Source organism: Tenrec ecaudatus, chromosome 8 (assembly GCF_050624435.1).
Source record: "Tenrec ecaudatus isolate mTenEca1 chromosome 8, mTenEca1.hap1, whole genome shotgun sequence".
In the NCBI taxonomy this organism is placed as follows: Eukaryota; Metazoa; Chordata; class Mammalia; order Afrosoricida; family Tenrecidae; genus Tenrec; species Tenrec ecaudatus.
The window spans coordinates 139788459-139806684 of record NC_134537.1 but is presented as its reverse complement, the minus strand read 5'-3'; the positions used below and the strand labels follow the sequence as shown (position 1 = coordinate 139806684).

Here is an 18226-nt window from a genome sequence, read left to right as displayed (position 1 = left end):
TCAGCAAATACTACCGATCATCAATAGTCCTCCTGCAGCGGTCGCGGTGAAAACCATTAAAAATAATAACGCATAGCCCTTTGGCATCGGCTCAGAAACAGGTCGGTCTTACGTAGCCTTTTCCCTTCTGTGTCAGCTCTAGGCTAATACCGGCTTGGATCCAGGTCCTCTCCGCGGAGAGGGAACACTACTACGGCAGGCATAACACACCTACCAAGAGGTAACCCTCCTGGAAGTCACTGAAGATGAAGCATGTTGCACGCATAGCGTAGTTGACTGAAAATACTACTGGGCAGAGGAGTACAAGATACCAGCTCCTGGGATCCTGATCCAGATGCAGAAATGCCCCCTTTCACCTCTGTGCCTCAGGATGAATAACGTTCCTCTCAGCCCAGTGCTGGGAAGTGGCATCTAAACTCTGCTTCCTGTTGAAATGTTCCCTTCCCCTGTGCTCTGGGTTCCAACCCTCTCTGGCCCCTCCCAGCTCCCAGCCCGGAGTCTCTCAAGGATGTTGACCTCCCAGATTCCGGGCTGTGGTCTTGCCCTCGATTTTGGATTCCAAGCTCTGCAGTGATCTTGGACCTTCGCTTATGACCCTAGGCTCTATGTGCCTTGTGCTTTGCAGGTTTGCTTCCTTGAGCTCCCTGTTCCAGGCCTCTTTAACATGAAATTCCAAGGGTCTCAGCAGCTTCTGCTAGAGATGGGGAACTCTGTCTTCCTAGCCCTGGGCCCGGGCTTCTTATGGTTCAGGACTGGCCTCCAGGCAGGAAAGAAAGGGCAGGTGCCAACGGGGGTGCTGGTGCTGGTGCTGCCTCAGGGCAAGCCAGGCCTGCTGATTTCCCACCAGGTAAGCCTCCGGGCTAGGTCCCCCTCCCTGTAGCAGTGTGCTTAACAACTGAGCTGTCTGGGCTGGGGCTGCTCCAGGCTGAAGCGGGGGATCCAAGCTCTCCAGGCTGTTGAGGCTGCTGCTGGGCAAATCCGTGGTCTGTACCTCATCACAAGCACCTGGCGAGACCCAAGTGGGAAGCAGATGGTTTGTGAGGAGATGCTGAAGAGACGCTAAGGGTGAAGGTGGGCTGTGGAGGGTCAAGTAGGGAGTAGAAGGCCAAGAGCCTAGGGTTTGAGGTGGGGGTGACTCACAGCAACAGAGAGGCCTCCTGTGGGCTCGTGTTCGGGGCAAGGGTTGCTGCAACAAGCATAGCAGGGCCCCATCCAGCTGCTGGAAAATGCTCAGCATGAACAGAGTCTGGCGGAGGTCAGGGGCCAGGCCCCACCGCTCCTCTTCCAGCACCTCCCGGACCACTCCAAAGTCCTGTCGGAGCTGCAGCGCCCCCTGCAGGCTGAAGCCCAAGGTACAACGTCATCACCTGACCCTCCTGCCTCTTCAAATGGCCCTGTCCTGCTTCACCTCCCACCCTTTCTCCATTTCTCCCCCCTACCATGGTCTCCTGGTCTCCCCACCTGAACCGGATCCTGTGGTTGAGGATGTGGTCTAGCCAGGCACCCAGGATGGCGGTCAGCACCTGGCTGAGGGCAGAGACCTGGGCCGTGGGCGGCAATCCCTGTAGTCCCTGCAACACAGGCTGCAGGACAGTGCGGACCACCAGCCCAGCATAGTCACTCGGAACGTTAGGCAGCTCTGAAGTGAGAGTAGAGAAAGGACCGTGGTGGGAGGGGGCCTGCTGCAGGTGGGGGTAAAGCCAGCATTTTGAAGGGATGGGCCACTATTACCCCCTTGGGTCCCTGGAAGGGGATGGTGGCAGAAGTTACCAGGACAGAGACGAAGGCACCAGTGCCGACCCCTTGGCATGTGCAGCTCAAAGCCCTGTGTGGCTTGCTTACGGCATTCTTGAGAAAAGAGACTCAGTGACTCTTCAGGCAGGAGCTGTGGGAGGGGGAGCAAGTCAAAGGGGCCTGTTGGCGAGGGGCTTGCCTCGTTAGGATGCCTTTCTAAAGCTCAGACGTTTAAGCTGGAGTCCACGAAACCCCACACCCCAAGGCCTTGTGGTGTGGTCCTGGGAACTTTCTGAGCAGGGGCACCATGGCTTCCATTGAGATGGACCCAGAAGAGACCATGAACAATTGCCCCGTGTCCCCCAGCTGGGTTCAGAAGATGGAAGATCTATGGGGTGAATTTTAGTCTATAGGAACATTAATAGGATAAAGAGAGACACCACCCTCTGGCCCCCAGTGTTCCACATGCACACGACAAGGAAGAGGTCTGCATGGTCTGGGGATGGATGGACACCAAGCTTCTCATTAACCTCCACAAAGGGGAGGCCACTGTCAGATGCCTATCATCATCCTCAGTGTTCCTTGTCTGCTCTTAGGATGCTTCCCCATCCCTCATGAGATAGAGCCCCAATTCTGTGGGCTAATGTGCAAGACCCCCCACAATTTGATGCCACTCAGCTCAGTTGCCCCCTTCAGCTCCCCAACACGGCACTCCCCACTCCAAGAGAGAGCCTGTGCTGTCAGATCAGGTCCGCACTGTTCCCCCAAGGGGCTGTCAACTGCATACTCTCACAACTCTGCTGCTCTGAATCACCCGACCACCTGATCAAGCCACATAGAATGTACAGAGCTGCTGTACCCTGGGGTCACCGGGGCTTTCCCACCTTAGAGCTTCTACGACCATCACTCTGTACTCATGTTGAGTTTCAAGCGGGAACAATCAGTGATGGGGGAAGTCTCCCAGCCAACACTGGATGCAAAGAAAGCTAAACTGGGCATCCACAGCAGCAAGGCACTGTGGGTTAGTGGGGACACAAAAGGAGCAAAGGACTATGGGTTAGACACTAAAATCATGCCGTCTTTAGGGAAAAGAAGTAAAAATTAGGAACAAAACAGCAAACACTGGGATACTTTCCATAGTAGAAATAGATAGTGGGAGGAAGGAGGGGACTTAAAGATAGCAGCGTAATAACTTTACTCATAAATACAGAAGAAAATAGAAGCAGCAACCACTGAGGGACAGGACATAGAGGTGGAGTGGGAGGCAATGAAAGTGCTGGTTTTTCATGAGAAGAGAAGCCTTGTAAACTAAACTTCACTTTTAGTTATGAACATACAATTTTTTTAAAGAGGAGAAATGTTGAAAGTAATAAGGAAGGATCCCCTCATGTACCTTGCCTGCTCTAGACAAAAGATCCTAAATAATGAATAAGGGAAGTGCATCTTTTGAGGAGCAATCCAGCCGGTAACTGAAGCGGGAGTGAGAGGATTAGAACATCACCTTACCACTCTTAATGAAATAATGCATCTAGACAATGATCACCACTGGCGGATACCAGAATGACAGCCTGACATGATTAGAGATGCAGAGAAGTACAGATAAGACGACGTTGAACATGATTGTGAAAACCTCACTGGTGGGAACACAGGGTCCATTTTACTCCTCTCTAGTTTTGTCTAGGTCTGAGGTCTAAAATAAGGTAGTGAGAGAGACCAAACCATGAGCAAGAAAAACAAACAAGTATACAGGGAATCTGAATACCATGTGGGTTACGGTGAATCCCCTCTGACCACAGACCAGGGATGTGGGTAGCCTGGCTGTCATGCAGAGGGCATTGGACAGTGGATGATTACAGAAGCAGTTAGGTTCAAATTTTACACCTTATCATTGGCTCTCCCTTTTCACCCATTTTAAACTTGTGCTAGTTTTAAGTAAGTTCTGCTTTATTTTCTATTGAGATCCTTCTTGGTTTAACGTTGTTACTGTTGTTAGACTGTTCTGGGGATGCTTTTCTGTTTATGAAAGCCAGGATAGGCAGAGGTATGGAGACAGTAACGGCACTAATGGTCTCTTGGGGTGTGGCAGAGGAGACGGATGGGGAATGGGGAGCTAATAACAATGAAACACGAAAGAAGAAACTGTCCTAGAGTTGATCGTAATAGGACTGAACTACTGAGTTGTGTGACGTGAATTATATGCCCAAAAAACTGTCAGAAAATAACAATAATGAAGTAAATACTGGGGGTGGGGTGGAGAAAAGAAATTTAGCAGAGACTCTAAGGAAATCCCCAGGCCCTGAGAAGGTCCCAACCCCTCCCACCTAGATGGGCACAGGACAGGGTCTTAAACTGCCAAGCCCCCTCTCTCACCTGGATCTGGGCAGTCAGCTCCTGGATCTGCAGGGCCAGCCGCTGCTCCACCTCCAGGGCCAAGTTGTCCTTGGAGGCTAGGTCAGACAAAGCTTGTACCTCGTGCAGTAGAGGCTTTGGGCAGAAACAGAGAGTAAGGTGTGAACACAGCCCACATTGCTCCCTTCCCAACTCCCCAGTCACTCACAGGCAAATCCTTCTGGATCAGGAACAAGAAAGAGCCAGGGGCCCATGCTGCCAGATGCTGCTGAGCTCTTCCCAAGAACCAGAGCAGGGTGGTCTGGAGAGTACAGAGCCCCAGGGCCAGGGGTGCAGGACCTGAGGAGAGTGGAAGAGAAAGTATTTGAGGGGTCATGGAGCATCGGTAGAAGGAGACTGGCTCTAGGATGGAGTAAAAGAGAAAGTAGAACATTCTCAGCTCCTCTGTCTCCACAGCCCAGCCCCTCATCTCACCTGGAGGCCACGGGAGGGTCAGCGCTGACCTGGGTTCCTGGAGGGCATCCAAGAGAGGGGGCAAGAGCTGTTGCAGAAGTGCAGTTGTTCCAGAGCAGGAGCTACCATCCCGGGGAGAGGGGAGGCTGTTCTGATCTCTGTGCACAGATCCCAAGGCCTGGCAGAAGCCTGAGGATGATGGGGCATGGTGTGATAGGGGATGGACAGCCAGCCGGGGCCTTAGGTCTCCCCCATTAGCCCTTCCTTCTCACCTTGGTCCCAGCTCCAGAGAAGCGATTGGTGGAGGAGGCTGTGGCACAAAGAGGCCAACTCTTTCTCACACTCCTGGGGCAGTGATCCTAGGGGGAAGAAATGGCATGGCGCCTGACAAGCCTGTCCCTCCACCACTGCCCGCCCAGTCATGGAGGAGCCCAGGAGAGAGCGGCTACCTCTTGAACACAGAGGCGGGATGGAAAGCGGGGGCCATTCGATTGACCTACAAAGGGTCTGCTTTTGTAGTCAGGCAAGCGGATGAGGGAGCTGATTAAGAGGACTTAGGAAGAGCCCCCGACCTTCCCAAGGGCCTACAGCAGCCCGTGACTCACCCTGCCCCAGTGCCTGACCCAGCTGCTGTGCCGCTGTCCTGGGGTCCTTCCAAGGGCCCAGCTTCAAGCCCAGACTCTGGGCACAGGCTGCCCACAGCAGGGTCCAGTACTGGCTCCACAGGGCCCCCGCCTCTCCAAGGCCCAGTCCGCTGCTGCATGAGCCCGCCACGCCCCCCAGCAGCCCCAGCAGCCCCGGCAGCAGCTCCCGCTCCTCTTGGCACTGCCTGCGAAGCTGGTCCCGCAAGCTCGATGCCACGGCCAACCGACCGGCCACCTGGCAACCCCGTTCCCCAGCCAGGAGGCGGAGCACTCGGGTCCGGGGGAAGGGCCGCGCGGCTCCAGGCACGCGGCTCACGGCCCTCCCCAGCAGCTGGTGGTAGGTGGGCAGCACCAGCAGCAGCTCGGCGAGTTGGGATGACAGGGCCGGGCCGGAGGGCGCCCGGCCCAGCGCTCGGAGCTGCATCTCCACGGTAGCATCCAGGCGCTGGGTGGCTAGTCCGACCAGGCGCGTCAGGAGCAGCGGCTCCAGGCGCCGGGTGCGCGGACCAGCCCCGCGGGGAGGGTGCGGCAGCAGGTCGCGGCACAGCTGGAGCAAGGGCCCGGGGCCCGGCGGTGCGGTGCCCGGACTCAGGGTCCCCAGGAGGCGCACGGCCGCTTGCAGGTGGCGGGCGTAGTCACGGGCCCGGAGGAGCTGCTCGCGCTCGCGCTGCAGCCGCAGCAGCACGGCCCGGAGGCGCTGCAGCTCGGGCGGGATCGGGCGGCCTGTCGCCGGCTCCCGCGTCCACGCGGGCGCCCCAGCCTCCAGCTCCGGCGGCGGCCCCGCGCACCACCGAGCTCCCGCAGCAGCTCCGCCGGACCAGGGCTCCAGGCGCGAGGCGCTCCAAGCAACGGGCGGCCCCCGCCAGCCGCGGTCCGCCCCGGGGAGGGCGTCCGCCCGCCTGCCTTCCCACGGCTCCTCGCCAGCGCCCCCGGACTGCACCCACAGCGGCGACACGGACGCAAGCGGGGGCAGAAGGCCACTCGATCGAGATGTCTGGGCCATCTGGCCCCGGCAGGTCGCGACCCGACCGAACGATCCCCTCCCTCGGCCGGGCTGGGCCCAACGCCAGCGCAGCCGGGACTCCGCCCCGTCCCCAGGGCCGGCCCGGGCCGGGAGCCTGGGCAGCGCTGCTGGGGCCTCCGGCGCCCCGTAACCGGAGGCTTCTGCCCCTAGTAAAGATGGCCACCCGCGCGGTCCCACCCCGCCCTCCGGCCCGTATCGAATTCCAAAACATCTTTCACTTTCGGGTCACCGCGGACCAGGGATGGCGCCGGTTCCGAAGGCTGTGGGGCGGATCAAGCTAGGTGAGCGGCCGTCGCGGCACGGGAGGGGGTGCAGGGGGCCAGGCTGGCCTCGGCGTCCGCCCGGGGACGGTTTGGTCAGGGCTGTAGCTTCGCGCCGGGCGCGGGGGGCTCGGGCTTCCCCGCCGACTCGAAGGCCCCTGGCGTTGAGCCGTCCTCCTTTCCCGTAGCAGGGGATCTGCGGCCCGGCTGCCCGCTGGGGGTCGCTGCTGCCCCCCAACTCTGCACGGAATTCGGTCCCGAAGACTACGGCGGAGAGGTAAAGGGGCTCCGGCGCCCTGGGTCCGCTGTACCCCGGCCACACCGCCTTCGAGGGGCGCTGGCGCCTGACAAGGGCCCGTCCCCGCTCGCGGCTCCGGGGTCTGGAAGGGGGGAGCATGACCGAGGGGCGCGGGACCCGCAGAGGGGGACCACGATGCTGCCCGGGTAAAAGCGTGACCTGGGCAGGATCGGGCAAAGGAAGGCCCCTAGGAGTTCTTCCGCGGAAACGCGGTGCTCAGACGGGACCGGTGAAAGTGAAGGGGACAGCTCTGGCGTGCGATTTGGTCAGGCAGTGAGGAGCCTGCGGGGCCGGGCTTGGTTTGAATGTCAAGCCGAGCAGAGACCGGAGCAGGCCTGAGAGCACGAAGAAGCTCTCCTTCCAACTGCCTGGACCTCTCATGTAAAGTTTAAAGCCACCAGACTCAGGTTGGTTTCTCTGTGCTTGTCCATTGCTTTTCTCCACTCTCCAAATTGATTATTAACTCAAACTCCCATCCAGTTGCTTAATCCAGACTTCTGAGAAGCCCGGTTACCCTGATTCTTTCCTCTACCACACATATTTAGTCCGGCGGTAAACTCCACTTCTGAAGTGTCCCAAATTCATCCCGGCCTCTGCCTCAGTGGGATTCATTCTCTTTGGCCCGACCTATTGTAATTGCCTGCTAATTAGCCATTCCAAGAGTCATCTCCATCTCCCTCCGGTGCTATCTCAGTTAAGTTTATCAACTCTCACCAACGACAGGGTAAATCCCAAATTCACTGTATACTTGAGAACTTGTAGGCTGCCTCTCCATTAGAACAGCCTCCTCACCGATCTCGTTGCCTCGGTTCATCCATTTAAAACACACAGAGGATCATCTGCTGCGTACCAAACACTGTCCTAGACTTTGATGGTAAACCAAAAGGCACCCCACCACCACCACCACCCCCAAAAATCCGGCTTGGAGTGAATTTGAAATGAGTGGGACAACCAGTCACCACACAGACAACTTAGTATGCCAAATACAGGGTTGGGGAAAGGCAGAGCAGGAGGGCTGGGAGCAGTTGGGAGGCTACTCTGTACAAAGAGAAAAAGATGGTCAGATAAGGCTTCCTGGAGGAGGGGAGAGCTGAAGTGGACTAAGCAATAAACCAGCTACTGGGGAAAGAGCATTCCAGGCAGAGGAAATAACAAGGAGGACAGCGGGCAGGGGGGTGGGGGGGGAAGGGCGGAGCCCTGCGAGGGGCATGTCCTTGGCTGGCTTGAGGAGCCGGCTGTGGCTACATGGGCCCTGTCAGAAGAGAGGAGACATTCAGAAAGGTCTTGGAGGGCCAGAATGGGCATGGCCATACAGTGAACGAGGAGAGTGGCATAGAGATGTATGAAAGCTCCTTGGACTTAACCAGCGAGTTGCTTGGGCGGGAAGGGGGTTCGGGACAATAGTCTCGGGAGACCCCGGGTCAGTGGATGTCACATGCCGTCCACAAAGGCAATGTTGTACAATCTACTTTGGTAAGTGGCACCTGCGGCCCAGAAAGGTCTCTTCCCACGTGCAGGAAAGAAGGGTGAGGGACATGGAAGATGCATGGGGACCACATGCCCATCAGCCTCCATCCACGGCTGAGACCTGAAGGAGCTGGTGCTCAGCTCCCACTCCAAATGACTCTGAAAGGGATCCCAGGTGAAGCGCCTAGGTAGAGAGGGAGAACACTGGGGAACAAAACTAAAAGTTATTTCTTTAAAAAAATTAGGCTTAATGGTTGGCTAGAGATAGGTGGAACCCCCAAGATTATGGCTTTTCAGTACCCTTCAGGTCTGGAAATGAACCCCACCTCCTGGCTCACTATCCAGCCAAACAATAGGGGAATAATCAGCCATTTGAGATCAAAAGAGCAGCATTTACCCAAGGACAAAGCGCAGGAAGCTTAGAATACTGGGAACATGGCTGGGGGTGGAGGCTGGGGGAACTGATGGCACATTGTTAGGAGGGCAGTCAAATGACATAAAGTGTGTATGAACTGAGTGGAACAAACACGGATCTGCTTTGTGATCCGTCCCCCAATTCACGATAAAAAGAATAATATAGACTGCGCTGGGGGGGAAAGGCAGAAACAGACCCACCAGGAAATTGAGCCTAACAGTTGTAGATGAAGGAGCTCTTGCAACAGGCCTCCTGCGGTCAGGCCAGCCGGGCTGTGTCTGAAATCAGCTGGAAAGGTGCGCAGACCGCAGTGATCGGAGGTGCTGCCTGCAGTTGTGTGTGCCTTCTACGGTCCTTATTCCGCCAGCCACTTGGGGAGCAGCTGCTCTGTTTCTAGATCTAATTAGGCCACAAAGGGACCTGCAGGTCCCTGCCCTCTGGCCCTTCTGCTAACTGAGGAAAATGGCCCTCATCAGACCCACAGGGTATCTGGGCCAGGCCCTGAAGAGCCTCGTTTTGTGGATGTGGGCCCTCAGGCCTAGGGAGTTAAGCACCAAGTCCCACACCAACACAGGCTGCCAGTGGCTCCCCTCCAGTAGAGCTCTCTGTAGCTCCATGCTGCCTCGCCCAGTAGGAGAGCCATAAAAAACGCTGAATCATACGGTTCTCAGTTGTACCTTCTAGACTAAGCACAGCTTGGTTCAAGAGGGCAGACATAATCAGAGAACAGGAGGGTCTGGTAAGGCTTGAAGAGGAAAGGGATTTGAACCTCCGAGGTAGGAGGAGATAGGATGATAAGGTGAGGTCACCGCTGGAGAGGTTCAAAGGTAGTGGAGGAAGTCCCCAAGGTAAGGCGGAGCCTGGTGTCAGAAAGCAGAGAAGCAAAGGAGGGTTATAAGAGAAGTTGGGAAAAGCCAGCAAAAGAGCTTTTTGGAAGGCTTCACATTCCAGACCGAGGAGCTAGAGGACATCTTGCCTGTTGTCCTGGTAACAAAAAAAAAAAAACCCTGTGAAGGGGTCCTTTCCAACTCCTAGTGACTATCCATACAGGGCTTCTGAGGCTGACACTCTTCCCAGGAGCAGCCTGCCTCTGCATCTCGGGCCCCTCCGAGAAGCTGGAATTTTGAACCGCTGACCTTGTGGTTAACAGCTGGTGCTTCCCTGACAGACCCACAAGGCTCCATCTGGTGCCCCAGCAGCCAGGACTCACTGGAAGTTTTTGAGCCGAAAGTCATTGCTGCCCACTCAGCCTTGTGATGTGTGGGGCAACCCCAATACAGGGAGGAGAGTGCCAAGCGCCCTGCACGCCTTCGGGTGGCGAGCAGCCCCCAGGGTGGGTCCGAGGGGGTGGCAAGGATTTGATAAGAATGAAGTGGAAATAAATTGTTTAAAAAATAAAAAAAATAAAAATAAATTAAAAAAAAAAGAATGAAGTGGAAAGAGCAGGTACCAGGACTCCCACCCCACCCGGGGCCTGCTCTGCGTAGCCGACCTAGTGGCAGGTGGAGGAGGAGGGCGGGCTGCGTGCCATGCTCAATCCCCAGAAGGAAGCAGTGTAAGGTGTGTGTGTGTGGGGGGGGGGGGTGTTCCAGGAAAGCTGGGAGCAGATGAGGGGCCAAAGTGGGAGAGATCTCTGGCCTCAGTGGCTTGTTTGTAGCTCCCTTGGGGGAGGAGTCAGCCTGGCCACGCCCTTTGCCCTCTCCCAGAGGCCTCCCCACCCCCAAACACCAGCCTCCGTTCCCCCTTTCCCAGGATTTTCTTGGACAGCTGGTGGAACCAGGTCCCAGGGGCCTGCACTGGAGCTGCGCAGATGGGAGCTGTAGGCGGCTGCAGGGGCGCCACCAAGGTGGGGAGTGCAGGGGTGGGGCCAGGCTGAGGCTGGTGCCCGCCCGCAGGAGCCCCCAGTTGAGGATGATGGCCCTCTCTAGCCCCCTGCTCTCTCTCTCCTCCCGACAGATTACTTCCAGAACCAGCTCTGCCATGAGGCCAAAACATCTGAGCAGAGTGAAGGAGGCAAGGAGGCCAAGGGACTAGGGACCTACTGTGGTTTCCGGAAGGCCTTTCTGTCCTCTCCCCAAGAGGCGAGGCCCGGGCCTCAAAGCCCCGCTGCCTCGGCATCCTTCCTCCACGAGTCAGACAGTCTGTTTCAGGTGGTCATGCCCCAGAGGATCCTAGTAACTGAAGAGGTAAGATGCTCAGGAGGCAGGAGATGCACCACCTCCCCGAGGTCCTTCCAGCCCATGTTTCCATCGCTTTACTGCCCTGATCTACGCCTTCCAAGCCTTTTTACACACCGCCTGCCTCTCTTTGGTCTTCTCATTCACTCTCTTCTCTCTTTCTCACCTTCCCTCCTCTGTTCAGGAAGCTAACCGGCTGGCTGAGGAGCTGGTGGCTGAGGAGGAGAGAGCGAAGCAGAAAGCGGAGAAGAAGCGGCTGAAGAAGAAGGTGGCTGGGAGGCAGGAGGGGCGGGAGCATGGGGGCTCTGGGGATGCGGTGGGTATTCTTAGGGAGCACGGGGGAGAGCTCACGGTCTATGGGCTCAGGGGCTGGGGGGTGCAGCTCTTCCTAGAAGCCAAATGACAGGATGATTCCAGCCTGGGCGCTGGGGTCCCCTCTTCTACTTGGCCTGAACCTGCCTCCCTCTTCACTGCGACCCCTGGCTGGGGACTCCTGTTCTGTTGCTGGTTTGGTTCCTTAACCTGTACAATGAGGGCCATGCTCCCTGGGAAGGCCTGCTTCCTAGAGTGGCAGGGATCGAGTGAGCCAGCGCGTGAAGGTCTTGGCCCAGGACATTCCATGTAGTCAATGCTGTCATCGTCACCCTTGTCCTCACAGCGTCAAAAGGAACGGAAGTTGCAGGAGCGCTTGGAGCAGGATGGCAGGAAGGCCACAGTGAGTGTCCACAGTCAACCGAGAAGCACACTGAGCGCCAGCCGTAGTTCAGGCCGGTCTCAACTCTGTCTGTCCCCTTCCTTCCAGGCCAAGGACAGCCTGCATGGGGATGAGAGCCCCCCTCCCAGCCCCAGGCACCTGGCTCAGGAACAGTGTGAGGAGGAGGAGGTGAGAACTCCCTTCCTCCCCTATTGGCCCTCTGCCCACCTCCCCTCCCCCTGCTCTAGGGTACTCTTCATTGCCCACCCCTCCCCTGACCACACCCCTCTCTGCCCACAGGACTCGCTGGATCTTTCCAGCTCGTTTGTGTCTCTAGCCTTGCGCAAAGTTGGGGATTGGCCCCCTCAGGCCCGTAGAGGCAAAAGGCTGAGCCAGGACCCCCCAGGCAGGAGCCAGGACCCCCAGAGGAAGAGGGACCAAGAGGAAGGGAGCCCTCCAAGAGAAGAGAGCCCCAGGCAGAGTCCCAAGGCTGAGGTGAGGAGGGTGGGCGGTCCTTCATAGGACCAGCAGGGAATGGGTGTCAGCAATCCCTGGGAGGTCACACGATGGGGAAGGGTGCTGGATCAATTGACTGACAGGATCTGTGACTGCCACCTAAGAGCGGGACGATGGCCCTCCTGAAGGGATGCTGTGAGATGAGCAGCAATGACTGACGTGGTGTGAACAAAGGAGCAGGAGCCCAGGGCCTGCTTGACTTTGTCCCCGTCCCTAGGTGTCTCCCGGACTGCTGGCAGCGGCCTCACAGCAGAGCCAGGAGCTAGCAAGTGAGACTCCTTCTCGCCCCCTCGCCCTGCCCTCCCGAGGGTGGCCCCGTGTGAACCTTCCTTCTCTTTCTTGCCCAGACTTGGGAACCCACTTGGCCCAAAATGGCTTCTACCGCGAGGCCGTGGCCCTCTTCACCCAGGCCTTGAAGCTCAACCCCCGGGACCACCGGTAGGTGCGGAACCGGCTGCACTGCTGGGAACTAAGAGCAGGGCAAGGTGCTCCGGACACTGACTTTGGGCCACTTCCTGGCAGGTTATTTGGAAACCGTTCCTTCTGCCACGAGCGGCTGGGTCAGCCAGCGTGGGCGCTGGCGGATGCCCAGGTGGCTCTTACCCTTCGTCCTGGCTGGCCCCGAGGCCTCTTCCGCCTGGGCAAGGCTCTGATGGGGCTGCAGGTAAGTGGTGGGAGGGACCTGGCCAGGAGGGGGCCCACCAGGCTCTGCAGGAACAGGTTTTCTAGGAAGCTCCTCCTGTCACAGCCTGCGGTCCTGGCAGCTGGGGCCCCTTGGAACCAGAGCAGCTGTGGCTCCCTCATCCCCTGAGCACTTACCACACTCTTCTTTCCAATGCCCCTGGACCAAAGCGCTTTGAGGAGGCAGCTGCCGTGTTCCAGGACACTTTGAGAGGCGGCTCCCAGCCGGACGCAGCCCGGGAGCTCCACTGCTGCCTTCGCCACCTCGCCCTGGTAAGAGAGCCAGGCCCACTCCTGCACTGAGGCAGCGTGGCAGGGAGGAGCGGCCAGGGTGGCGATGCCAGGCAGGGCTGCCTTGTCCTTCAGAAGTAAGAGGGAGGGCAGGTGTTGGTGGGACTAGGGACCCGGGCTGTGCTGCTTGAAAAGATCACTGTGTGTCCTTCGCTTTCTGCTCCCCCCCACCCCGCCCCTGCAGCAGCAGGATCAGCGGAAAGGAACGTGTGCCCCACCACGGTCAGCTCCCTGCAGCAGCAGGATCAGCGGAAAGGAACGTGTGCCCCACCACGGTCAGCTTGGTTCCCAGCGCCGTGCACCCATGCCGAGCCAGAGCCTCCAGGCCTACTACCCCTCAGTCCCGCTGGAACCACATCTCTCAGGACCCATGGCCTTCTACCTCCCTCCACAAATGATCTTCCATGTCACCCAAGCCACCCCAATGGCCCCCTGTCCCAGGTGCAGAGTAGAGGAACCCCTCCTCTCTATCTCCATGACCCCGCAAAGGGCTGGCATGGGCTGGGGCTTGGGAGTCCCCATCTACCTCAGACCAGGTGAGGGAAGATCTGCTCGTCTGTTAGGGTCCTGGGACACCGTGTGGTGCCAGCTCACTGTGTCTCCTGATGCCTTGCACTCTCAACCCAGGGAAAAGGGCCCCTCTGACAACATAGAACCTCTTGGTGAGGGAGGGAGAGCCCCACATCCACTGAAACAGCTGTTTTAGGTTCTCAGGGAAATGGCTTCTTCTAAAGGGGAGTAGGAAATCAGAACAAAACACAAACTCAAGAAGGGTGCTTTTTCCCTATAAAAAGACCAGCGAAGAGGCATTTGGGGCTGGCTCCACATCCTGGTCCCAGTGTCTTCATCCACCAGCCAGAGCTAGGTGCTCAGGAACGGGCTCACAGTGGTGAGAGAGGCCTGTGGCCTGCCCTCAGCTGGATGGATGCCCAGCTTCTTCCTGACCCTAGTCCTTGCTGGGGATTGCTCAACCCCAGTCAGCTCCTGGCTCCTCGTGCCTTGTTGCATGTCTACATTGCAGGGTACCCTCTGGACTGATGTCTTCTCCTTCCTCCCACTGTTAAAAGACTTCCCAGGGAGTAGACAGAGCCCATACATCATACTCCCCTCTGCTGGCTGTCCCTCAGAAAGGACTCCGCAGGTGTCCAAGCTGCTGCTATCTCCTCCCACTCTCTTCCCCTCCTGGGAGAAGTACCCTCTCTGGGAGAAGTACCCACTCTCTTCCCCTGGGAGAAGTGCCCTCTGTCCTTGTGGCCTGTGGATTTCCCCTGTGTGCATTCGCGTCCAGGTTTACCATCAACGACCACTACACCAAAGCAGCCTCTCATTTTCCACGGCCTGTGTTAGATGCCTGCTCCCCATTTGGTCCTCTGAGATCCTGGCAGTGGCCCTTGACTGGTTTCTGCCTAACCCCCTCACCCGGTCTGGGCCTCTCAGCTCACTGACGTGCGAGCCCTGCAGAAACTCTGAAGCCTTCCCAGAACGCCTTTCCAGAAAGGCCATTTATCAGGGTCACTGCCAATGCTTCTCACTCCCGTGGCACTGGTCACCTTGGGGAGAGAGAGTGGAGAAGCCTGTTCTTCAGATAAGACTTTCCTAAGTTCCCTGGACTGGTGCAGGCCTGAATTCTAAATTCTTACAGTACAGGCCTTCTAAATACTGTGCGCAGGCCAGCTGCCAGCTTTGCCCCCTGTGGGCAGACACCTGTGCCTCAATTCCTTCAGCTGTAACACGGGCAGTGCCTACCTCACAGGGCTGTTGTGAGGATTGCCAGCGGAAGTGTGAGAAAGACCAGACGTGATCGCAGGACTCCGTGGGTACTGAATAAACCTGGTTATGGCCTGCAGCTGCCCAGTTCATTGTTCCCGCAGTAGAAAGACGAGGCGGTGAGCGGAGTGCCACTGAAATTCACCGACTGCCGAGTTCCCAGAACCACTGCTCTCAAAAAGGGGTCCCTGGGTTCAGAGTACCAACATAACCAAGGAAGCTGTTGCCAACGCAAATTGGCAGGCCCCACCCCAGACCTCCTAAACGAAAAAGTAGGGCCCAGAAAACGTTCGGTGCCATTGGAAAACCATCTCCAGGGGCCTCTGTGGGTCAAGCAGCTCAATGGTGACTCTGAGGGGACCAGGGACACGAGGGCATTCAAAACCACAAAATCTCAGATGCATTGTGGAAACTAATGTGTGTCTCGGGATGTGTGTAGAAATGGCCAAAGGGGAGCATAATTTGTAGTGTACACTTTCACCAAAAATCTAATCTTTAAAAAAAAAGGCAGTACTGGACTAAAATGCTGGCAACTTCAATGGACAGGGTTACGGCTCAGAGTCCATGAACTTGACCTCACCTTCCTAAGTAGACATATCAGTAGGGAATTCTTTGCTTATCCCTGGTGGTACCGTGAGATGGAGGAGTTTGTAACCATCTAAGCGGCCAATTATCCACAAAGTGGCATTGACCTTTGTTTTTTTCCAAAGAGGGTCCAAATCCTCCTCAGTCCGTCTTATTCCAGAGCTCCACAGAAACCTGTCCAGTCTGCATGACCCTGCTAGTGTTTAAAACACCAGAGGCATAGCTTTCAGCACTCAAGCCACCAGAGTGGGACAGACCAGTGGTGGCAGTGTCCTCTCCCCACACTTATTCGTTCTCTGCCCTGAGCAACTCATCCGAGAAGCTGGACCCTGCGGAGACTTCATGGGGGAAGCGCTCATTAACCTGTGATACGCCAACGACACAGCCGGGCTTGCTGAAAGGGAAGAAGACTTGAAACACTCACTGAAGAAGATCAAAGCTTCAGGGTGAATCACACCGTAAAATAAAGCGAAGAGCCACACACCTGGACCAATAAGCAAGCAACATCGTGATGAAAGAGAAAAGAAGCTATCGAGGATTTCATTTTACTTGGGTTCACTAGGCTCATGGCAGCAGCAGCCACACACACACACACACACACACACACACGACAGATTGCACACCAGAGCTCCTTACATAGGGTGCACAGATATCACTTTGGGAAGTGAGGGGCAATGGCCCAAAGCCCTTGTATTTTCAGGTGCTCCAGGCCTGTGAATGCTGCAGAATGAATTAGGGAGATTGAAGAAGAATTGATGGGTCTCCGTTAAGGTGCTGGTAAAGAATCCTGAGAACGCCAGGGAGTGAACAATTTGGTGTTGGAAAAATGTGGCCAGGATGTGCCTCTGGCTGTACTTGGGGCATATTAGAAAGAGGAACCAGTTTCTTGGAGAAAGACAGTGTCCTAAAAAACATGTTGTATTCATGCGTGTGGTTATTATCTGATTCAGGAGGAGGCAGGATTGGCAGGTTGTAGCTTGAGCCCCTCAAGCTGCGGGCAAGTGGGCAAGCCAGCAGAGCTAGGGAAAGGCTCAGACCAAGCCGCAGGAGGCTGGCTCAGGAAAGGACGTCCAGAAGAGACCAGGAACTGCCTCCCGTGCAGCTGAAGCCTTCCCGGGATTCCAACTGCACGGCTCCTAAACGGTGAGGAAATAAATTCCTGTGTGGTCAAGGGCACCCATTATGGGAGATAACAAAGGCAGACATAATGCACCATGAAGCGGAAGGTTGGCCTAAGAGGGGAACCTCCTCACAGGATTGCGATGGATTGATTTAAATGAGCGCACTAATGGGCTCAAAGCAGCAAACCAGCGAGGCTGGCACAGGAACAGGCAGGGTTTCCTTCTGTTACACATCGAGATGCCATGAGCTGGAGCCACCTTGCAGATAGATAACAACGATGTAGTCTTCTTGTTCTGGGAGGACAATCTACCCTCTCAAATCTGGCCCAGCACCCTCTATTTTTATTTCTGCAGTGGCCAGAGGCACACTCCCTTTCTCAGGTCTCTGCTAGGCTTTGGTTCATTTTGCACATATAACGACCCTAGCGGACAAGGTAGAGCTGTCCCTGTGAATTTCTGAGACTTAAACTCATTCTGGGAGCAGACAGCTTCAACGTTCTCCTACGGAACAGCTGGTGGTTTCAAACTCCTGACCTTGGGCATCGCAACTCCCCCCACCCCCAGAAAACCCATTACACCGCCAGGGCTCCCACAGCCAGAGCAGCTTGCCCCTAAACATTGTACTCTCTGCAGCACAATGCCTACAGTCTTACCTTTCGCCCTTTCTCCTCTCCCTTGGCTTCTTTGGTTAGGTCCACACTCACGATCATGGGTGGTGTTAGCTATAGTGGCCAAAAGCATGGACTGAGTCAAATAAGCAAGTGGATTGGTCTCCGTTGCCCCTAAAATTGACAAGCTGCGTGGCCTGACCAAGTTTCTTTTGGCCTCTGTGATGGTCCCCTTATTTAAAAAAAAAAGGGGGGGACCACCGGTGTTGTTGGGTTGCTACGAGGGTTACTACCTGCAGAGCACTAGTAACAGTGCCCAGTAAGTGGCAGTCATTGTTAGAAATGCCACAATTCCTTCTGCCTTGGAGCACGGTACCTGGGCCTTCCAGCTGCAATCAGTTAAACGGCGGCGGGTCAGTGGATTATTCCCACAGCACCGCTGAGAGCTAGACTGGGGCCCAGGCACAGCAAGGTCTGAGGACAGCAGACAGACTGACAGAGAGAGAAGACAGACCCTGCCTAAACACAGACTCTTGAAGACTCGCGGGACGCCCAGAAATGGGAGAGACTGAATCCTGTAGCTACCCAGTATTCCTTTCCGTCCTCAATCACACCGCAGGAGGGCGATTAATCACCCAAGGGTTAGGCTGGAGGCTTCCCCAGCAAGGCTGTTACTTCAAATCCACCTCGGTGGGTGGCGCCTTCATCCCCCCTCGGCGGCCCAAGTGCGGAGGCCAGGAGGTACCAGAAGGAGGTTGTGCCTGTTATTCGACCCCTGTCTCAGGGTCGGTCGGTCCATCAGCTGGGCCAGCGAGAACAAGTGACCAAAGATAGAGGAAAGACAAAAGAGTTCGGCAGGAAGCCGCCTCAGCACAGGCCTGGAGGTGCCCTTTGGCCACTTATTAGAGATCATCTTTGGGTTAAAGCTCTTGGCACCAAGTTAGCCAGACGGTTTGGTTTTGCTTTTACCGGCTCCGCGGCGCCCGGGTTGCGGTCGCGCCTGGTGGAGTCCCGGCTTTATTCTCAGCAATCGGGGGAGGGCAGCGCCTGATGTATGTGCCCCCACCTGGGAACCCGGACAGGGCGCGGGGCGCCCAGATTCGCATCGGCGGCCCCGGAGGGAGCAGGCAGCCGCCTGGCCT

General features: G+C 56.6%; 2 protein-coding genes across 5 annotated transcripts; one reads left to right on the top strand and one right to left on the bottom strand.

Annotated features, from left to right (window-relative positions):
• Positions 1–737: 737 nt before the first annotated feature.
• Positions 738–6697, bottom strand: CCDC142 (coiled-coil domain containing 142). Of its 2 annotated transcripts, XM_075556902.1 has the most exons (9): positions 5142–6697; positions 4809–4895; positions 4558–4725; positions 4292–4422; positions 4105–4218; positions 1771–1885; positions 1462–1639; positions 1141–1340; positions 738–1005 (listed from the first exon to the last, which is right to left on the bottom strand). In XM_075556902.1, exons 1-9 carry the CDS (start codon positions 6181–6183, stop codon positions 740–742), a joined length of 2301 nt encoding a protein of 766 aa, XP_075413017.1. In that variant the 5' UTR covers positions 6184–6697; the 3' UTR covers positions 738–739. The 2 variants fall into 2 exon arrangements, with proteins under 2 accessions (XP_075413017.1, XP_075413016.1); XM_075556901.1 differs by having other exon boundaries at positions 738–1340.
• Positions 6022–14847, top strand: TTC31 (tetratricopeptide repeat domain 31). Of its 3 annotated transcripts, none has more exons than XM_075556905.1 (13): positions 6022–6485; positions 6653–6741; positions 10397–10490; positions 10601–10830; positions 11006–11089; positions 11480–11536; positions 11624–11704; positions 11816–12010; positions 12249–12300; positions 12379–12469; positions 12554–12695; positions 12884–12985; positions 13241–13676. In XM_075556905.1, exons 1-13 carry the CDS (start codon positions 6446–6448, stop codon positions 13541–13543), a joined length of 1560 nt encoding a protein of 519 aa, XP_075413020.1. In that variant the 5' UTR covers positions 6022–6445; the 3' UTR covers positions 13544–13676. The 3 variants fall into 3 exon arrangements, with proteins under 3 accessions (XP_075413020.1, XP_075413019.1, XP_075413018.1); XM_075556904.1 differs by having other exon boundaries at positions 6023–6485; positions 6656–6741; positions 13188–14847; XM_075556903.1 differs by having other exon boundaries at positions 6024–6485; positions 13188–14847.
• The last annotated feature ends 3379 nt before the right edge of the window (positions 14848–18226 follow it).